Source organism: Pecten maximus, chromosome 2 (assembly GCF_902652985.1).
Source record: "Pecten maximus chromosome 2, xPecMax1.1, whole genome shotgun sequence".
Taxonomy (NCBI): domain Eukaryota; kingdom Metazoa; phylum Mollusca; class Bivalvia; order Pectinida; family Pectinidae; genus Pecten; species Pecten maximus.
The window spans coordinates 18,943,593-18,966,816 of record NC_047016.1 but is presented as its reverse complement, the minus strand read 5'-3'; the positions used below and the strand labels follow the sequence as shown (position 1 = coordinate 18,966,816).

Here is a 23,224-nt window from a genome sequence, read left to right as displayed (position 1 = left end):
AGGGTGCGTGTGAGGGAAGGTGTGTGAGGGAGGGTGTGTGTGAGGGAGGGTGTGTGTGAGGGAGGTGTGAGGGAGGGTGTGGTGAGGGAGGGTGCGTGTGAGGGAAGGTGTGTGAGGGAGGGTGGTGTGTGAGGGAGGGTGTGTGTGAGGGAGGGTGTGTGTGAGGGAGGGTGTGTGTGAGGGAAGGTGTGTGAGGGGGGGTGTGTGTGAGGGAGGGTGTGTGTGAGGGAAGGTGTGTGAGGGAGGGTGTGTGTGAGGGAGGGTGTGTGTGAGGGAAGGTGTGTGAGGGAGGGTGTGTGAGGGAGGGTGTGTGTGAGGGAGGGTGTGTGTGAGGGAGGGTGTGTGTGAGGGAAGGTGTGTGTGAGGGAAGGTGTGTGAGGGAGGGTGTGTGTGAGGGAAGGTGTGTGTGAGGGAAGATGTGTGAGGGTGTGTGTGAGGGAAGGTGTGTGTGTATGATAGTTTATATATGTAAGATTGGTATGTGTAAGATTATTTATATAGCTGTATGTATAAATTATAATTATATATGTATGATAATCACAGCAGTGTAACCGTAATATAAATTACATAGGTGTATGTAAAGCGATTTTTATAGAATGTATGATGATTTATATAGAAGTATTGATTATATAAGAGTATGTATGATGTATGATAATTTATATGAATGTTTATATGATATGATTTATATATGTATATATATAATTTATATACAGTCAAACTTCGATGTTTCGAAGTTCAAGGGACTAACAGAAAAACTTCGATACAGCGGGACTTCGAATTATTCATGGTTGACAATAGATCGATGTTTTCTTGATAATGACCATATCTGTTAACGTTACATGTCCTCAGTGTCTTCGTGTTAATCGTCGCCTGTCAGGCTCACATCGAAAAGTTTAGTTAATTTATACCTCAAACACAACAAAATAAAAATTCTTTTCATTAATTATACCTAAGCATTTTATTAATTAAACAAAATATGTATCGGTTACAAAACACTTATATCGCGTTAACAGATAAAACAAAAGAAGTACAATGCACACTTACGTAAGTCGTTAGGCTTTTCTGCTAAAGACACGTGCGTTTACGTTATGTGCATATAAAATACGGAATGCCGATCGGTTGGAGAATGCATGATTGAATGACAAATAATCGATTTACTTGGATATTTATGTATAAGTTTGAAACGTGACACTTTGAATATGAGTGAAGCCATCGCTAATTGTTTGTGTTTAAAATTGGTCCGGTTGTTTTACAGTTCCGTAAAATTTACTCACCGACCGCTGATTTCAATGGCGGCGGAGATTATCAGAGACGACTACCGAAATGTTTTACCGGAGTGATTAAATGTCATGGCTTCTAAATACACTTTTTATCTATCAATTTGGTCTGATTATTAATAAACCCCATGACCGGGAGTGACAACACACGCTATCGTTATCCCTATTGTCAGTCAGGGCATTTGGGGGAGAGGTGTGAAATCTTGCCGCAGGGGTCACGACAAACACCTGTCCAGTGGTCAGTACAGGTAAATTTTTTGTTCGAATCATGAGATGTCAATTACCTATAATATCATAGCTAACGGGTCATGAAAAAAGTTCGATACATCGAAAACTTCGATTTATAAAAATTCGAATCATACATAGTTTCGTTAGTAGTGTTATATAGTGAGAAAATTCGGGACCAAGCAAAAAGTTCGATACAGCGAGAAATTCGAATCATCGAAGTTCGAATCATCGAGGTTTGACTGTAGTACGTAAGTATTGTATTTTTACAGCGTAACTGTGTAGGTGGATGTATGATAATTTATATAGATGTATGGTAATTCATATTGGCGTGTGTGTGGTTATTTATGTAGGAATGTGTATGGTTATTTATGTAGGAGTATGTATGGTTATTTATGTAGGAATGTGTATGGTTATTTATGTAGGAATGTGTATGGTTATTTATGTAGGAGTATGTATGGTTATTTATGTAGGAGTATGTATGGTTATTTATGTAGGAGTATGTATGGTTATTTATATAGGAATGTGTATGGTTATTTATATAGGAATGTGTATGGTTATTTATATAGGAATGTGTATGGTTATTTATATAGGAGTATGTATGGTTATTTATGTAGGAATGTGTATGGTTATTTATGTAGGAGTATGTATGGTTATTTATATAGGAGTATGTATGGTTATTTATATAGGAGTATGTATGGTTATTTATGTAGGAATGTGTATGGTTATTTATATAGGAGTATGTATAATTTATATAGGTGGATGTATGGTAATTTATGTAGGAATGTGTATGGTTATTTATATAGGAGTATGTATAATTTATATAGGTGGATGTATGGTAATTTATGTAGGAATGTGTTTGGTTATTTATATAGGAGTATGTATAATTTATATAGGTGGATGTATGGTAATTTATGTAGGAATGTGTATGGTTATTTATATAGGAGTATGTATAATTTATATAGGTGGATGTATGGTAATTTATGTAGGAATGTGTATGGTTATTTATATAGGAGTATGTATAATTTATATAGGTGGATGTATGGTAATTTATGTAGGAATGTGTATGGTTATTTATATAGGAGTATGTATAATTTATATAGGTGGATGTATGGTAATTTATGTAGGAATGTGTATGGTTATTTATATAGGAGTATGTATAATTTATATAGGTGGATATATGGTAATTTATGTAGGAATGTGTATGGTTATTTATATAGGAGTATGTATAATTTATATAGGTGGATGTATGGTAATTTATGTAGGAGTATGTATGGTTATTTATGTAGGAGTATGTATAATTTATATAGGTGGATGTATGGTAATTTATGTAGGAATGTGTATGGTTATTTATATAGGAGTATGTATAATTTATATAGGTGGATGTATGGTAATTTATGTAGGAATGTGTATGGTTATTTATATAGGAGTATGTATAATTTATATAGGTGGATGTATGGTAATTTATGTAGGAATGTGTATGGTTATTTATATAGGAGTATGTATAATTTATATAGGTGGATGTATGGTAATTTATGTAGGAGTATGTATGGTTATTTATGTAGGAGTATGTATGGTTATTTATATAGGAGTATGTATGGTTAATTATCTAGGAATGTGTATGGTTATTTATATAGGAGTATGTATAATTTATTTAGATATGTGTATGGTAATTTATGTAGGAGTATGTATGGTTATTTATGTAGGAGTATGTATGGTTATTTACATAGGAGTATGTATAATTTATATAGGTGGATGTATGATAATTTATTTAGATATGTGTATGGTAATTTATGTAGGAGTATGTATGGTTATTTATGTAGGAGTATGTATGGTTATTTATGTAGGAGTATGTATGGTTATTTATATAGGAGTATGTATGGTTAATTATGTAGGAATGTGTATGGTTATTTATATAGGAGTATGTATAATTTATTTAGATATGTGTATGGTAATTTATGTAGGAGTATGTATGGTTATTTATGTAGGAGTATGTATGGTTATTTACATAGGAGTATGTATGGTTATTTATATAGGAGTATGTATGGTTATTTATGTAGGAATGTGTATGGTTATTTATGTAGGAGTATGTATGGTTATTTATATAGGAGTATGTATGGTTATTTATGTAGGAGTATGTATGGTTATTTATGTAGGAGTATGTATAATTTATATAGGTGGATGTATGATAATTTATTTAGATATGTGTATGGTAATTTATGTAGGAGTATGTATGGTTATTTATGTAGGAGTATGTATGGTTATTTACATAGGAGTATGTATAATTTATATAGGTGGATGTATGATAATTTATTTAGATATGTGTATGGTAATTTATGTAGGAGTATGTATGGTTATTTATGTAGGAGTATGTATGGTTATTTATGTAGGAGTATGTATAATTTATATAGGTGGATGTATGAAAGTTTATATAGATGTATATATGGTAATATAGGTGGATGTAAGATAAATTATATATGTTGTAATACACTGTTACGCCATAACTTTTAAAAAATTACAATGTATATTGATAATTGAAATTTGAAAATATATAATAAAATAAATAAAAAAAAATTTCTGTGAAGTTCTTTGTATGCTCTGAAGGCAGTAAGTAGGAATCACATAATGTACTATATATATAAATTGTACTACAATGTTAAATGTCATAGTACCAATAACCTATCAACGTTATACAAACAAACAACATGATACCAGGAAGTATTTCTATAAAAACGATTCCATTTTATTACACAAAACATACAAACAAAAGTTATTGTCATAGGTTATTTAACAATCATTATGTACATAATATTACAAACTTTTATTAATTTCACAATCCTTGTATAATAGATAATTAGAAAAAATATTACCTTTCAGTACTTACGCCTGATGGTGTAAATATAAAATCTATCGACACATTCAGCCATACCTCGCTAAATATGGGGAGTCGATAACTTAACGATATATTTAGCATAATTATGTACCTTATATTATACGGTTAACACAATCTCAAACTCCATAGACGATTTGTCTTACCATAGTCTGGTCTAAAGTGACCTTAGAGAGTTACACTCGCTTGAAACAAAAGCCTTATACGTCAAATTTCGGACGCTTCACCATTTCAGTTCTTAAGTACTGACATTCTATTAGTGACATCATTTTTGCATTGGCCAATTTCTTCTGGTTAACAAGATGATTTATACATCTTGATCCTTGTACTGATGTTAAGTAACTACTGATAATGCTAATATGGTTGCCAATGTAACCTACGACATCACATAATTATTGTAGCGTCCATGATATGACGTATTGTCCTATAACCAATTATATGTAATTTACAATTGTATGTAATGTTATCGTTACTCACACTGCTGACGTCATATTCACGGAAGCCATCAGAGGTCTACTATTCCACAGATGCAAAGTCCTGCATGTAGGTCCTACTGACAGTGTTCTATCGCGGTAGTATTACGGCTATCCGACAAGGCAATCCGGGGCATGCGCACTACAGCAATCCTGTCGATAGTGTTCTACCAGGGTATTCCCTGTCAAGAGTGTAGAGTCCTACCAACAGTCAGCGCTTCACCACATTAGTCCAGCCGAAAGCACTCTGAAACCAGGGTAGACCACGATAGTCTTGCCGTGTCTTTACCACGGTATTCCTTCCGAGAGTGTAATACCACAATAGTCCTGTCGAGTGTACCACGGTAGTCCTGTCTATAGTAACCTACCACGGTAGTCCTGTCTATAGTAACCTACCACGGTAGTCCTGTCTATAGTAACCTACCACGGTAGTCCTACTGATGTCCGTGTCAGCGTGTCATCTTTCCTTGTCGAGTCCTCGTTACTTTCAGCCTGGGAGTGTATTATGTGATGAATGTGGTCGTGAATACATAACATCTTATCCTGTCAATAAGAAGCCAATTACATGTTATCATAATATGAAGATTTACTTCCCTTCTTAATCCGATAGTAAAAAAGAAAGAGATGTCGCATACAAGGGAGTCAAAATTACCACAAAAAAAACAACAACAAAAAGCGGCTATAATGACGACAAACTTCAACAATAGAGGCTAAGTTTATCCATCTACAGCTTCGTAAAATAAGTTGAATACGTAACATGTATTTTATATAAAGACGCGCACATTTCTTTAAGAAAAAACATAAACATTTTAGCAATGCTATTTCTATTACGGAATAGCGACCGTTAAATTCTATATGATACGACTAATGTAATTAAACTGATTCAACACCATATATTGATCTAGACTCCGTCCCTTTAACTACTTCCGGCTACGTCTGGTAGTTTACAGGGCGGGAAGGCAAATAAACATATGACTTGAACCAGATTGTAGGAAATTTTCTGTTACCTACAGAAAACACGTTATGTTACCTCTTTCTTCTCTTTCCTCGATTTTGTCGTTTGTCTCCGCCGCAAGTAGAGGACGGTAGACGCAACGATGATACCAACAAAGACAATGCCGATGACGACGGCGAGGACGATGAGTGTAGATATAGGACACTCGTCGGAATCATCGCCACAGTTGTTCCATCCGTCACACTCTAGGTACATTGACACACACCGCTCGTTACCACACTTCATTTCACCCTCAACACAGGTACCTGTATAAAATACATCAACATGTACTAACAAATAATTCACAAAAAATAATGAGTTACCCATGACGTATTTCGTTTGTCATCGTATTTTTACGGCTTATGGTATTGTTGTTTTTGTGTTTTTTGTTTTTTCATTTTGAGTTTTATGTTTTGTGTACTTTTGAACCGAAATAGAGCTGAAACTCGATTACTGGCAACCAGTAATGAGAACCTCTAAACAAGAATAGACAACATTGATGTACATTGTGTGGTGTCATTAATTTCCAGTCCTTTATGATATTGTAATGAAAATAGATAACACATACCGATCAGGTATCGTTGGGTATTGTTTACATGTGTTCATCCATCCGGGTCATTAGTTATTCTCGTGCATTCTCCCGCACGCTTGATTATGTAATTCTACCCTTACATGTAAAACACTTGAATGACTCAGATGGTCTATATCGGAGGGTATAAAAGCCGGCTCTGACAGACGACAACACTCTGATTTCGGCATCCAAACTGTGCAGACAGAAGCGGAGAGACCCTAAGAAAGGCAGTTAGTTGTGGAAAGATAGATGTGACCACGGTCTTCTCCTTGATCCATCAACCAGTCATTTTAACAGTGTTTGGCAGAGGCTGATAGGTTAGCGACTACAGAGTAGTTGGCGACTACAAGCAGGTAGTCGACGGTCAAGTCAGCGACTACAAGGTAGTCGGCGGGCATGTCAGCGACAATACTATAAGTAGTGTTGGTGGTCAGCAGCAAACACCAGGGTTTAGGTGGCCGATGATAATAAATAGGAACAATCAGAGCGTCATATCATGTTCGATTAAACATATTGCTAGTCACTGACTCCCCGTATAGTCAGCGGTCACACACAGACCGGCGACAAGTAAATAGCCGTTGTGAGTGGTAAGAGCCGAGTCATAGTCGGGTACTAGTTTTAGATGTAAGCAAACAGTGTTAATATAGTATTAAGGTTAGGTGTCAGCGGTCAGACAGACCACTGTGTATATAACTTATATTTTATGTGTTGTATGATCTCGTTAAATGTTAAAAGCTACCAAATAGTAGTAATATTTGTATATATTTGCATCTGTAGACTAGCCACTAACCAGGATCTATTAAAGGTAGTGACGAACCCATTTGTAAACGTCACAAATTTTGGTGGCAGCGGTGGGATCCTGGTTATTTGATAACTTGTTTGTGACATTTTAGTAGTCTACAGTTTATAAACTGTTGTTGATGTAATAATAAAAAAAAAAAAAAAAAAAAAATTGTGTGTTACTTATATTCTCTCTGTGATTTAATATGGCAGAAGGCTATACCAGTGACCAGTCTGACAGGGAATCAGATAATGGTCTTGACTTTAACAACACCGGTCATATTCATTTTGATTTCTCAACCCCTATCACACAACCCAATATACCGATGCGGAAGCACTCAGTTGTCGACTCTGGGTTTGGAACCAAAGAAAAAGATACTCGTCCAAAACCGGAGAAGTTCTCTCCAGACTATAGTCTTGGATTAAGGGGCGAAAGTATACAAAAGTTTGAGCAAGAGATTAAAGATCTCGGAGAACAAATGAAACAGATGCAGGCTAGCAGTCACAATCTATTGTCTCGCACTAAACCAATGACATCTGTACCGTGTCCGCGGGGTGTGGATAATGATCACAGACTAGATGGTCACAAATATGACTATGTAACCACCAGGAAAAAAAGAATGAGTAGAGTTGCCAGCAGGAGGGATGCTGAAGAAAGCAGATGATGAAGTCAGGGACATGTCGACAAAATATAAAAGTAAAATGGTTACCGTAAAAGCGGCAACATATGACGGCACATCTCCATGGGTTGACTTTAAATCACATTTTAAGGCTTGCTCTAGAATAAACCGATGGACTGATAATGAGAAAGGTCTCCACTTAGCAGTAGCATTGCGGGGCCAAGCCCAAGGGATACTGGGTGACCTTGACATTCCTAAGCAGCAGGATTATGAGTCGCTAGTCAAAGCCTTGGAGGAGAGGTTTGCTCCCCCAAACCAGACTGAGCTGTATAGGGTTCAGTTAATGGAGAGGCGTCAAAAAGCATCGGAAAGTCTACCAGAACTGGGACAAGCAATTAGACGACTTGTGAACTTGGCATATCGCAAAGTGCCAAATGATGTTAGGGAGATATTGGCTATGCAACAGTTCATTGAAGCACTTGCAGACTCCGAGATGCGCATAAGAATCAAGCAGGCGAGGCCTAAGAATTTGACTGAAGCCATACAACTATCGGTTGAATTAGAGGCATACAACCGCTGTGAGAAGAAATCAAAGGAAGGCCAATCGTATCTTAAAATACTAATACTGAAACATCTGAGAGGTCAGAGATGTTAAAACTGCTCCAGGACATGCAGAAAAAGCTGGAGTCTCTGGAAAAGGACGTTGGGAAGATGAAGTCTAGAAGTAAGTCTAATGTGGTCAGGAACAAGAACTGCTTTAACTGTGGTAAGGAGGGATATTTTCGTAGAAATTGTCCCAAGCCTGACAAAAAGAATGACCCTAATAAAAGTCAGAAACAACCAGGGGCCCAGCAGGTGAACACCCATCGTCGACAGAGACGAAAGAAACCAAGAGCTGGCATTGGGTTGTCTACAGCCGTGCAGGAAGCAGGCATGTATATAGCTGCCGAAGTTCATGGAACTAAAGTAAACTATGGTGACACAGGGGCAACAGTCACCATCATATCAGAGCGAGTGTTTGATAAAATTTCAGAATCGGCTAAACCTCGCCTGAGTAGAGTTCACCAAGATGTTTTAACAGCTAGTGGTGAGAAACTTGAGGTCAAGGGCAAAGCGAGTTTTGTCATCCGGCTTAATAGCACAAAAGACATTTATGTGGAAGCAATTATTGCTAAGATTAATACCGATAGTATTCTGGGTCTAGACATAATGCAGGAGAGAAAGGGGTCTCTTGATTTCAGGAAAGGTGTTCTCACACTTGATGGTGTAACGGTACCGACACTCTACGAGGGTGCTATGGGTTGCTACCGACTTCCACTTACAGAGAAGGTAACCATTCCTGCCAACAGCGAGGTCGTGGTCCAAGGGAAGGTATGTTTATCAGAGGGTGAAACAGTCAGCAAACTACTTCTAGTTGAGAAACCGGCGACTTTTCTTAAGACAGAGAGAGCATTAGTCGCTAGGGCACTTGTGCAGTATGATACTACGGTGCCTGTAAGATTAAGGAATCTGGACAACGAGAGTCAACAATTTTACCCAGGGACAACTATTGCTCAGGTCAGCACTATTGATGGTGTAATGGGAACCGTTGACGCACCGACACCAAATTAAGTAGCTGGACTTAGGGCAGATATCCAAGCATTGTTGAATGACTCCAAAAGCAATCTGACAACAGATCAATGCAACGCTGGGTACGAGCTGCTGCTCAAACACCAGAACCTGTTTGCCGTTACCGACGACGATCTGGGTAGAACAGACTTGATTCAACACAAGATCAACACTGGGGGTGCCAAACCCATAAAACAGCCAGTAAGAAGAGTGCCAGGCAATCTTGGTCCCGAGATTGATAGACAAGTAAAAGATATGCTTGACAGAGGGATCATACAGAAATCCTCCAGTCCATGGAGTTCTGGGATCGTCCTCGTTAAAAAGAAGGACGGGAGCTTACGATTTTGCGTGGATTATCGACAGCTGAATGCTGTTAGCATTCCGGATGCGTATCCACTTCCACGTATTGACGAGGCTCTTGATCAGATGTCAGGTTGCTCGTGGTTCTCAACACTCGACCTAAACCGATGGTTATTGGCAGGTTGATTTGGCTCCTGAAGATCGCCAGAAGACTGCATTCGCGACAAGAACAAGTCTTTATGAGTTCACGGTCATGCCTTTTGGTCTAGCGTCAACTCCTGCGACATTCGAGAGACTGATGGAAACGGTACTAGCAGGTTTACAGTGGCAGACCTGTTTAATTTACCTAGACGATATAATCGTTACCGGGAAGACATTTGAAGACATGATTGAGAATCTGCAACAAGATTTCAACCGCCTACAAGAAGCTGGATTGAAGCTAAAGGCGAGAAAATGTTGTCTGTTTGCCAAAGAAGTCATTTACCTTGGTCACAAGATCTCGGAGGAAGGTATCTCCACCGACCCCGATAAGGTGAAGAAAGTGGCGGAGTGGCCAGTCCCAGTCAACATCAAACAACTGCGGTCATTCCTAGGGTTCTGTAGTTATTACAGAAAGTTTGTCAGGAACATTTCTGTGATTGCTAAATGCCTACACAAGCTGACAGAAAAGGGACCGGAAATTTGATTGGACACCTCAGTGTCAGGAAGCGTATGAGATTCTGAAAAGAGAATTAACAAGCGCAAAAACTCTGGCCCACCCTGATTTTAGTAAAGAGTTCATACTCGACACAGATGCGAGTCATGAAGCTATTGGGGCTGCACTATCACAGGAAATTGATGGCATAGAGAGACCCATGGCATTTGCAGGACGAACATTGGCCAAGGCAGAGAGGAAGTATTGCGTTACGCGTAAAGAATTACTCGCTGTCGTCAATTTCACGAATTACTTCCGGCATTATCTGTATGGCAGAAAGTTTACTGTCAGAACAGACCACAGTTCGCTCAGATGATTGCTGAATTTCAAAGACCCAGAGGGCCAGATGGCAAGATGGCTTCAGGTGTTAAGCTCATATGACATGCACATCATCCATCGACCAGGGAAGCAACATCAGAATGCCGATGGACTGAGCAGGATCCCTTGTCGTCAATGCAACTTTGACCCAGACTGGGAACTGAAGGCAGACCATGGAGCAACTGAATTTACAGCTCAGATAGTGAGGAGCGTAGACCCTTGTAAATCTGATGAAAAAGAAAAGCGTGAGAAAACCCTGAGCGAAAAACAAGAGGAAGACGATGACTTAAGTCTGGTTATTGACTGGGTCAAGAAAGGGGAAAAACCTGGATATAAGTCCATAGGTGGCAGAAACAAAACAGTGAAATCCCTATGGTCACAGTTCTAAATACTGTCCATTCAAGATGATCTGTTGGTGAGAAAAACACAAAAAGGAGTAGTTCATATCATAGTTCCTAGAAACGAACGTCGCACAATCCTTGGTCATGCCCATGATAACAAGACAGCTGCTCATCTGGGAACAAGAAAGACTCTTGCCAAGATCCGCCAACAGTATTACTGGCCTGGGATACAAGATGATATCAAACGATATGTCACTGGTTGCACGATGTGTGCTAAGAGCAAGAACATGACAAAAACCAAGAGAGCACCTATGCAGATAACTGAATCGGGATACCCAATGGAGCGCATAGCTATGGACATTCTGTGCGAATTGCCGGAGACTGATGATGGCAACAGGCACATATTGGTTATCTCCGACTACTACACAAAGTGGACAGAAAGTTTTTCAATGCAAAACATGAACGCAGAGACCGTAGCACGCATACTGGTAGAAGAAGTTGTCTGTCGATTCGGAGTCCCCAGCATTATCCATTCAGATCAGGGCTCTCAGTTTGAGAGTGCATTGTTTCGGGAAATGTGTCGTATACTGCAAATTCAAACGACCCGTACTACTCCCTACCACCCGCAGTCAGATGGTATGGTTGAGCGGTTCAATAAGACATTGGTTACCATGTTGAGGGCATTTGTGAATGAGCGACACACTGACTGGGACAGACACTTGCCATATGTCATGATGGCATATCGGTCAACCGAACATGAGACCACTTCCAATTCCCCCAACTTTATGATGCTTGAAAGAGAAACTTCTACTCCACTGGATCTACAATACTCCATGCCACGAAATCTGAAAGCATTACCACAGAATACATGGGCGTGGGAGCTACAGGAAAAAATGAAAGACGCACATCAGTTGGTCAGAAGAAGCTTCATGATCAGAAACTCTCCTGGCAACCATTCAAAGCTGGTGATGATGTTTTCGTTTTCTTTCCCAACGTCAAGACAGGAACAATCAGAGCGTCATATCATGTTCGATTATACATAGTGCTAGTCACTGACTCCCCGTATAGTCAGCGGTCACACACAGACCGGCGACAAGTAACTAGCCGTTGTGAGTGGTACGAGCCGAGTCATAGTCGGGTACTAGTTTTAGATGTAAGCAAACAGTGTTGATATAGTATTAAGATTAGGTGTCAGCGGTCAGACAGACCACTGTATATATAACTTATATTCTATGTGTTGTATGATCTCGTTAAATGTTAAAAGCTACCAAATAGTAGTAATATTTGTATATATTTGCATCTATAGACTAGTCACTAGCCAGGATATATTAAAGGTAGTGACGAACCGTCCGACATTGTAATTTTTGATGTTGTTTAAAACAGTACTTTCACCAAAGGATATGAAAAGTTTTTAAGACAAACATTGACAAAGAGAGGAGTGCAGATTGTTCTCGTGGGTACGTCAAAAATCTGTTCGACAATTTTGTCACCAAACTCAACAAAGATATTGACCGTTTTGGTCATGAATGATTTCAACTGTCCATGGGCCATTAAACAAATTTTAGAGTCACAAAGCACGCTTCACTATAATTCAGAACTGCTGACAAACAAACCTTTCTCCAACGACCCACCCATAAGGTGCAAGCAACAAACACCAATTTGCTGTTCATAACGCACCGGCCTAAACAATTCCAATGCGTCCATTCTGACCAGTGGGTTGTTCTGACCTGATTGACAGCTGACCAGCTTCACATGCATTTGATGACACTACAGGTGTGCCACCTATTGGGCGAACCATTGGAGAAACAATATTCCGCGCTAGTTCCTAGTTCCGCGCGAAATATGACTGCTCTTCTGTTTGTTGAGCGTCGGAGGCGACTAAAAGTGGGCCCCTGTAGATTCAGGGACTATTTCTCTGTCCTCAGGGGACGATGGCAAGACCATAACTTGGCCTACTGGCAACACTTCGGACCTTTATCATATTGTTTTCTGTTCCTCTCTGTTCTGTCCGTGCCTATGTGTTTTGCTCTATTCGTATCTCATTGACACTGTTCGCATTTGGCCCTGACAGTCGCTAGGACAATACAACCCGTACAAGCAAACATGTGTCACCGTCATATCAATCAGAAACACTAGCACTTCCCAGTAGGTAGAAAACTTAAATCAATCTCCAAGTAACACCCAGAAAAGTATCCACGTAAGTATCCACGTAATCGTCGCACAAGCTACTATGGCTATCCCCGCCTAACGACATCGGGTTAACAACATGGGAACGGGCTATTCAATTAGTAAGAAAGTCAAATAATTTAGTATCGTCAGATGCAAAGTGGGAACTTTTCCCGGGCTGGACTGTCTGTTATGACGAGTCGATCTCAATTCTAATTTATTTTTGGTCTGTGTACATATTAGGTCACAACGGCCCTGCAATTTTCCCAATACCATCACGTGATATTACTCGCGTGTAAACGCGTGTGTATTTACCTGTGTAATAAACTTAACTGTGTAATATACCTTACCTGTGTAATTCAACTTACCTGTGTGGAAGATGGTGAAGATGAAATCGAACCCATTATCATTGTACCACGAGTCACTCCTGAAAAATACAGTCATACTGGAACCGGATGTGACGTAATCCCCTTTTGGTTTTTCTTCTCCACACATTTTCGATGGCAGTCCTACACGAATAAGAGAAAATAGTAATGACTCGTACAATATGATAATGGTCAATATCAAGTGAAACATAATTCTACTGGGGGTAATATATTTCTCTTTATATTTCATTATATGATCTTCGCATGGGTTTTGTCTCGTTTTGTGTCACTTTCTCTAACAAACAAGATACCCCTGATGTATTTAAGTTTCCACTATAGTGAGATTGAGGAGGCCCTGTAATTGTTGATAGAGAAATAGACGGAGTATACGCCGAATGATTGACAAAAGTGTATTCTACACCTCTTTCGTCGTTCTGCTGCTTCTAACATCTCTTCCGTCAATCTATTACTCCTAACATCTCTTTCTATCTATTAATCCTAACATCTCTTTCTTTGTTCTGCTGCTCCTAACATCTCTTTCTTTGTTCTGCTGCTCCTAACATCTCTTTCTTCGCTCTAGTACTCCTAACATCTCTTTCTATCTATTAATCCTAACATCTCTTTCTATCTATTAATCCTAACATCTCTTTCGTCAATATATTACTCCTAACATCTCTTCCGTTGTTCTATTAATCCTAACGTCTCTTTCGTCAATATATTACTCCTAACATCTCTTTCGTCGTTCTATTACTCCTAACATCTCTTTCGTTGTTACATCGCCCTTAACGTCTCTTGATAGGGACTACGTGTGTAGAAATCGAAAAAGGACATACTAGTAAGTGTTATAGAAGGACACCAACCTAGGATTTTAACCATTAGGTTAATTTCGGATATTGGCTCGGTTTAAAAACCTGTAATATTTATTTATATAATGAACAGGTGTTAATAAGAATGTTTCTTAACAATCTTTAACCCAGCTGTTGCATACTGCTTTGTATTTTAAGGCTATTGTATATGAAATAAACAGTTGTGCTGTTTTTGTCCGGCATATATTAAAAAAAAAAAAAAAACGGAATTTACAGCATTGAGAGCTGAATGAAAAGTTTTTTGAAACGGAAGAACCTTCTTACATAGGATAAGGTATGAAAACTTGGAGGTTAATTTTACTTAAAATAGCAACAATTAAATCAAACGCTCGAGTCAAAATGATTTCCACTTAGCGCCCATGGCATTTCTTTTATTTATCGAGAAAATGAAACGCGGAAATCGAAAGACAAAAAAAGGCGTTGAAATTTTAGAAATATACTTTCAAGAACCTCTTAGCTGATTTAGTTATAACGATAATTTTCTGTCCAAAATTCAATATGGCCATCTTAACATTGACCATGATAACCAAAGGAGGAAAAGAAGTTACTGGTGTGTTTTGTTTTTAAACAATTAAGGTGTGACAGTAAACTTTAAGTCAAAATACTGCACGTACCCATTAAAAAATCACTTCAATCTGTATACAGAAGTCTGACAAACATCTGACCAGACCCAACATGGTAACCTGACGACTGTCTTGTTCTGTTAATCAGTCTCCAAAATTAACATGAGTAAATGAGTACTAGGGGAATGTGAGGGTGATCCTTGGTGTAATTTTTGAGAAAAGGAAAAATAAGAACAAACGTTTACTGTTGAATTCGTAAATGACGACCTTGTCGACCATTAGTCCAAGACACACGCCAATGACTGCATATACATGCAATGGATAATGACCATCCTGGTAGTCACCATAGTTATTCTAACAGCATTGAAGATTCACTTGAACTACACCCATAACGTGACCTGGTTACCCTGGCTGAATGCCACTCTCCCTTTGCGCCAATGATATGTTTTACCTGGGATGATCGGCGCTGACGTTGTGTTTCCGTCATGAATCTGCAGGTAGTCATCGTCACAGAAAGGTTCAAACTCGACGTCGAGGCGGCGGAAGACGATGACAAAGCGGTGTGATTCGGCTGTGTAGAAAGTTACTGTACACCTCATGTTTGGTTTGTACTTAGTGGTACGGGTAGGACGGAGGCGGCCAGCGTGCTTCCCAAATACGTCCACGTGGACAGTCTCCCCACATTTCTCCTCCATAGATACAGAAACTGTAACAATGACAATGACCATTGTTTATTCTCATCAACATTACAGTGCAGAGAATATTCAACATTAACAAATGGATAACAATGATACATGGTAAAACAGGATGGACATCAGTATTGTGAATTAATTATCTCATTTATATCAATAATAAATTTAGTCAATGAAGGAAGTTCATTTTGAGTTACGTAATTGAATAATGTATGAAATTTGAATATATTTGGTCTACCATATTGATATATAACAGAATGAGAACACGTCCTATTCTTTATCTCAAAACGTCAACTTTGTATAGAGACACAATAATTCTTCATTATACGTTTGCAAATTCTTAGAAAAAAGGTACGACTATTCAAACCGAAGGCGTTCAACGTTAGAATGGTGGTATACGGTGACCAAAGAAGAAAGCCTGGACAGTATGAAGTGTTTCTTTCTATATAGAAAAAAATATATTAGCCCCTACTCCTATAAGACGCATGTGCTTTCTAACAGTTTTACAATAATAGGTTATATCTCTAGTAAGTACAGTCGGTAGTAAACCTTCCCAGTCTCATTTCTATACATTTTTTACATTGTATATACACACTATCATATTGGTTTAAATACCACATTAATTATTTGATTCAAATAATTGTACGATATTTTTACCAGATGTATTGTAACAAATAGATAATAACAATTGTCCCTAATACAATCGGAACCCATATTACAAGTATCTTAGGATACCCTTATTAATATCACAGGTTTTATCTGATCTTGAAGACTATTTTCAAAATCCCAGAGTTCGATTAAATAAAGAATTATTAGTCATATACTTAATAAGTGACATACTAGTAGCAAAATATTTCTGATTAGACATTAAATGCTACTGTTTGTTCTTATTAATTCACACTTACTCGGAGTTAACGTCTATAATAACTAATTAAAACATCCGAATAGGAAAACCGATTCCTGAATTTTGTACTCTCCGTTATAATATGATCTTGTTTGATATTTTCCCTTTGAAATGTGTGTGTTTTAAGGAGATATTTCATTTCCTACAAATACTTATTAGTTCGTATTCACAAAGTTCTTTGTATTAAAATATAATACCCATATTCCATAATGATGTTAATTGACCATTTGCATAAATAATTGTAAACACATTCAAATGATTTCCTAGTGTACTATTTTTCTGGACTTTACCTATAGACCATGTTTCCAATCTAACACCTGCTATAAAGTAACAGTATTAACGATGAAAGTCATATGTGGTTTAAACGTGTAAACATTGCACAGATGCAACTAATGTAATTTATAAATGTGTAAACATTGCATAGATGTAACTAATGTAATTTATAAATGTGTAAACATTGCACAGATGTAACTAATGTCATTTATAAATGTGTAAACATTGCACAGATGTAACTAATGTAATTTATAAATGTGTAAACATTGTAAAGATGTAACTAATGTAATTTATAAATGCGTAAACATTTTAAAGATGTAACTGATGTCATTTATAAATGTGTAAACATTGCACAAATGTAATTAATGTAATTCATAAATGAATAAACATTGTAAAGATGTAACTAATGTAATTTATAAATGTGTAAACATTGCACAGATGTAACTAATGTCATTTATAAATGTGTAAACATTGCACATATGTAACTTAAGTAATTTATAAATGTGTAAACATTGTAAAGATGTAACTTATGTTATTTATAAACAATGTAGTCTTACCAATATATGTAATGTAAAACAAAACAATCTAGCAATTGAAAAAAACAATTGTATATACACTGTAAACATGGCAGTACAGATACTGTACAGTAACACGTGGTTAAAACGAAATCCACGGAACCAGAGAAGAAATAGATCGTCATATCCGAAACTCGTAGGATTTTAAACCAAAGAGATGAGTTTACGGGGATTTTATAATTCATTCGTAACAAGCAGAAATTCGTGTTCGACTTCAGGAAGTTTCACTGGAATATTTAACATTTGTGGTCATTTTTACTATAAATTTTCATATAAATTGTGTATTATATATTCACTATATGAAATCGTTTTGAACTAGACAATACATACGCTGTCGAGAGTATATGTGGTTGACAGTAAGATTAATAACTCTCTGTTAAAATACGACGGCCGAAATATTGTGTAGACCATAAACATTGGCTAATGCATGGGGACAATGGATACATTTATCTGACCTGTCAGGCAGGTGGTTACTGTAGTATATTACAACAAATATCTCTACAGGAAAAGGCTTGGTATAAATATACATCGATATAAAACTTTTATTAGCAAATATATTCATGATATTTCAATCTTAAAACATGCATGCCAGTCATGTGATATGTAAAGGATTAAAAACAATTCACGGGTGATTACAGCCTATATAAAGTTACTAACATATTATCTGGGGTGATCATAAAAAAGAAAGAAAAAGTAAATTAGAAAGGAGAATGTGGAAGGGCGGTGTATGCAATATGTAATGTACAACGGAAGAGCTCAAATTGTGAAGAAATTTACAACGGAAAACTCCGCTTGTAAAGTAGTTGTATTATCAGGACGGTAATTCAAAAGCCAACCCCGTTCTACTAGAACTAGAGTTAGAATCATAACTATCCCAGAAATGGAATGCAATTCAAGGTGGCCATTCGCAAAGATGTTTATATTTTCCTGGCGTCAAAGTAGTATAACGTATACAATACATATGTCATGTACATAAATCTTCAAAATAAACCACCAACCAGAACAAAAAAAAAATGTCGTATAATCATATGCAGTATGTATGTTTGTTGATGTCAGACCGGGAAAAATAGATGTCAATTGCAGGCCTACACATGTCCATTAATGCGCTTTACTGTTTACATCAAAGTCAGGTCAGACATATTCGAGTTGATGAAATAGAAACACAAAGAAATACTAAGCGAACTTTAGTACAGAAACAATGCTACCAATTTGTTTAGGAGTTAACATTAGATTGTGTAGACACCGATCTATATGAAGTGATTTTCTGTGGGGGGCTTTGTTTTTGTTTTACATATTCTTCTGCTGATCAAACATTCATGTAAATAAATAGTTGTTTTAATTGACAAATATAAATGTGAATTGACAAACCGCATGAAACTTTCTTTTACCGTCTGACCTTGAATATTGAATATTACGCGAGAAAATGTATGTTGCAAATCGGTAGGTCTCTTTAAGTGCGATGATTACAATGAGAACAAAACAATGTCAGGAATTTTTAGATTCATTTATTAAATTTGGGAGTTGTCCCTGAAGACTGGACATATATTTTTCACATGAAACGACATTTATATGTACGTTTTAGATCATCAATTGACAATACATTCCGAGCACGAACATTTGCATTAAACTCCGTCTTTACAATGTATAATAGAAAAGGCGGGAAAATCGTCGAATGACCTCACACAGGTGCTCCACGTGGGAAGGCCTATCCTTAGGGCGGCAGAAGGCTCGTCAGACCCGACCTTTATTGGATATTAATCATAATCAATCATCACGCGCTGGGTACATATAACAGAGCCAGTGAATAAGTTTAAACTCATCCAGTGACATTTATTATACCCACGTACACTTCCTGTCGGATATGTAATTTCTACTTGATCAGGGGCGTTTTTCTTCAGCTTCAGTACCTTCACCAGTCACGAAGATTAGTGTAATAATCAGGAACATTGGAGATTTCGGCAGTGATACAGCTATGAGCTTATCAACGGATCTATAGATTATTATTTAGGTCTGCAGCTTATCATAATAACGAAGTGATAAAGGTGTAGTTTGGTATATTTTTACTATGACCAGTTTTGTTGTAGTTTGGTATGTTTTTACTATGACTAGTTTTGTTGTAGTTTGGTATGTTTTACTATGACCAGTTTTGTTGTAGTTTGGTATGTTTTTACTATGACTAGTTTTGTTGTAGTTTGGTATGTTGTTTTACTATGACTAGTTTTGTTGTAGTTTGGTATGTTTTTACTATGACCAGTTTGTTGTGGTTTGGTATGTTTTTACTATGACCAGTTTGTTGTAGTTTGGTATGTTTTTGGGTTGACTAGTTTTGTTGTGGTTTGGTATGTTTTTACTATGACCAGTTTTGTTGTTTGGTATGTTTTTACTATGACCAGTTTGTTGTAGTTTGGTATATTTTTTTTTACTATGACTAGTTTTGTTGTAGTTTGGTATATTTTTACTATGACTAGTTTTGTTGTAGTTTGGTATGTTTTTACTATGACTAGTTTTGTTGTAGTTTGGTATGTTTTTACTATGACCAGTTTAGTGGTAGTTTGGTATGTTTTTACTATGACTAGTTTTGTTGTAGTTTGGTATGTTTTTACTATGACTAGTTTTGTTGTAGTTTGGTATGTTTTACTATGACTAGTTTTGTTTAGTTTGGTATGTTTTACTATGACTAGTTTAATTGTAGTTTGGTATGTTTTACTATGACTAGTTTTGTTGTAGTTTGGTATATTTTTACAATGACCAGTTTAGTGGTAGTTTGGTATGTTTTTACTATGACTAGTTTAGTTGTAGTTTGGTATGTTTTATTATAACCAGTTTTGTTGTAGTTTGGTATGTTTTTACTATGACCAGTTTTGTGGTAGTTTGGTATGTTTTTACTATGAACAGTTTAGTGGTAGTTTGGTACGTTTTTACTATGACGAGTTTTGTTGTAGTTTGGTATGTTTTTACTATGACTAGTTTTGTTGTAGTTTGGTATGCTTTTACTATGACCAGTTTTGTTCTATTTTGGTATGTTTTTACTATGACTAGTTTTGTTGTAGTTTGGTATGTTTTTACTATGACTAGTTTGTTGTAGTTTGGTATGTTTTTACTATGACTAGTTTAGTTGTAGTTTGGTATGTTTTTACTATGACTAGTTTAGTTGTAGTTTGGTATGTTTTTACTATGACTAGTTTTGTTGTAGTTTGGTATGTTTTTACTATGACCAGTTTTGTTGTAGTTTGGTATGTTTTTACTATGACTAGTTTTGTTGTAGTTTGGTATGTTTTTACTATGACTAGTTTAGTTGTAGTTTGGTATGATTTTACTGTAACCAGTTTTGTTGTATTTGGTATATTTTTACTATGACCAGTTTAGTTCTATTTTGGTATGTTTTTGCTATGACTAGTTTTGTTGTAGTTTGGTATGTTTTTACTATGACCAGTTTAGTTGTAGTTTGGTATGTTTTTACTATGACTAGTTTTGTTGTGGTTTGGTATGTTTTTACTATGACTAGTTTAGTTGTGGTTTGGTATGTTTTACTATGACTAGTTTTGTTGTAGTTTGGTATGTTTTACTATGACCAGTTTAGTTGTAGTTTGGTATGTTTTTACTATGACTAGTTTTGTTGTAGTTTGGTATATTTTTACTATGACCAGTTTTGTTGTAGTTTGGTATGTTTTTGTTATGATTAGTTTTGTTGCAGTTTGGTATGTTTTTACTATGTCTAGTTTAGTTGTAGTTTGATATTGTTTTTGCTATTTGTTTGACTTAATACTAATGTGATAGAATATAATCAAATCAACAAGACATTGTCGAGGATTTACAATACAGGTTGAACCATGCAGACAGGTTCTCTCTCCAGCCGTTAAATCATGTCGGTCTTTTCCGCTGATGTCACATACATACATATATATCAAGTGTCGTGACGTGATTGCAGGGCATAAATTGCAATAAGTAACGCGTATTATCGTTCAAGGCCATTTATAACAATATAAGACTTACTAACAAAATTACCATTAGAAACATTAACAGCAGAAGAATATCCAGAAAGAGAGTAAACATGTGCATAGTATTTGATGTACGTAAACAAAAATGGCCGAGGTATACCAGCTAAGAACGACTAATAACCATTTTGCCCGAAAAAAATCGCACACGCACACAAAAATTAACAATAGTAAGAAAACAATCTACCAATACAGAGTAACATTTCCACGTCATTTTAACGGTATCTCAATGTATATTAATTTAGGCTAATATAATTTAATAAAATATCTAGAATATTTAAAGATATATATTTATCATTAACCTATATTAGCCTATAACTACAATTACTATTGTGTGTGTTTTTTGTGTGTTACATCACATTAAACAACATCACAACTTAAGAAACAGACATTTATTCTAATACCCATGATACATTGACTCAGATTTAACGCAACGGTATCGCTGACGCTTGAACATCTCTAAGTACCACATTGGAAGGATGATAAATTCAATAAACGTACGATGATTTCTATCAACATTATTACTTACATTTACCGAATCCATTCGTCGTGCCGACACAAGACAGGAAGAGGAGAAGTAGAGCCACCATGGTCACCAGAATGTGAGGGACGGAAGTTGCTTTAGACAGCTATATGTCCGTCATCGTGACCTGAAATATAGTTATATTGGTGACATGTACCGTTTCACACTCTGACCAGGCGCCACCTGTTTCCAACACACCGCGGATTAGGCCTGGTCCAGTGAACGGCAGATTAAGTACGCTACACCCCAAATAGTTCTCATGTCTGCTTAATTATGCACCAACATACGAGGCATTATCATTTACCGACGACTCCATCGTATATAAGGAGTCCGAGTCCGTTTTTGTTAACAAAGGTGACATGTATATAAATCAATCCCGTGTATTTATATACCAACAAATGTGCATGAGCCGGAGCGCCCATTATATGGACGTCAGAAAACAAGAGCACACTGACATGTAAACAAAACCGTATTTCTAAATCAAAATCAATAACACGAAGGGAAAGAAAGATTTATACAAACCCAGGGAAAAGAACAATCGGGCTGCTCAATTGTGTATTTTGTTTTATTTATAAGGAGAATACTGAAAAAGATCAAAGGGGACCAAGACCAGATTTTCATGAAAAGTAAGTGTCTTCATCAAAGAATTGCACCAAGACACACAAACCAATATCGCCTTTTAATTAATGTAAAACTACATGATACAGCTGTTAAGTCATTCCAGGATTCGTCAGTGGTACTAGGTGTCAAACGTGTGGAAAATCCAGGAGAGAAATCTAGGAAACCAAAATGAGACAGTACAAAAGTTGAGGAACATAAGTCCTATAATTTTATCCTTTTAATATTTGTTCGGAAATAAAGAAATAATTTGATTGAAAACTAAGATAATATTCAACTATATTACAAAATTACAAAAGGGAACAATATTTCGTCGCGGTGTGACAGGAAAATGTATCCGTGTGAAGCCAATCATAAAACCTGAATCTGTCTTGCCAGACAGTATTAACAGATGGTGTACCGGCAAACAGTGCTAGGAATGCCAGAACAACAAACCATCAGATCTATCAATTAAAAACCTATCAAAATCAAGACCAATACAGAACGGAAAAGCGGCTAGAAATGAGGCTCACATCTGTGTACTGACCCCTGTGACGTCACGACACGTGCAACATTTGCGATCGGTGGCGAACGAAACAAATCAATGCGCTATA

At 36.8% G+C, this 23,224-nt stretch overlaps 1 protein-coding gene across 1 annotated transcript; it reads right to left on the bottom strand.

Moving 5' to 3' along the window:
- Positions 1 to 4,221: 4,221 nt before the first annotated feature.
- Positions 4,222 to 22,339, bottom strand: LOC117320853 (membrane frizzled-related protein-like). The gene is made up of 5 exons (XM_033875339.1): positions 22,020 to 22,339; positions 15,503 to 15,757; positions 13,626 to 13,766; positions 5,896 to 6,125; positions 4,222 to 5,408 (listed from the first exon to the last, which is right to left on the bottom strand). Exons 1-5 carry the CDS (start codon positions 22,078 to 22,080, stop codon positions 5,286 to 5,288), a joined length of 810 nt encoding a protein of 269 aa, XP_033731230.1. The 5' UTR covers positions 22,081 to 22,339; the 3' UTR covers positions 4,222 to 5,285.
- Positions 22,340 to 23,224: the final 885 nt, after the last annotated feature.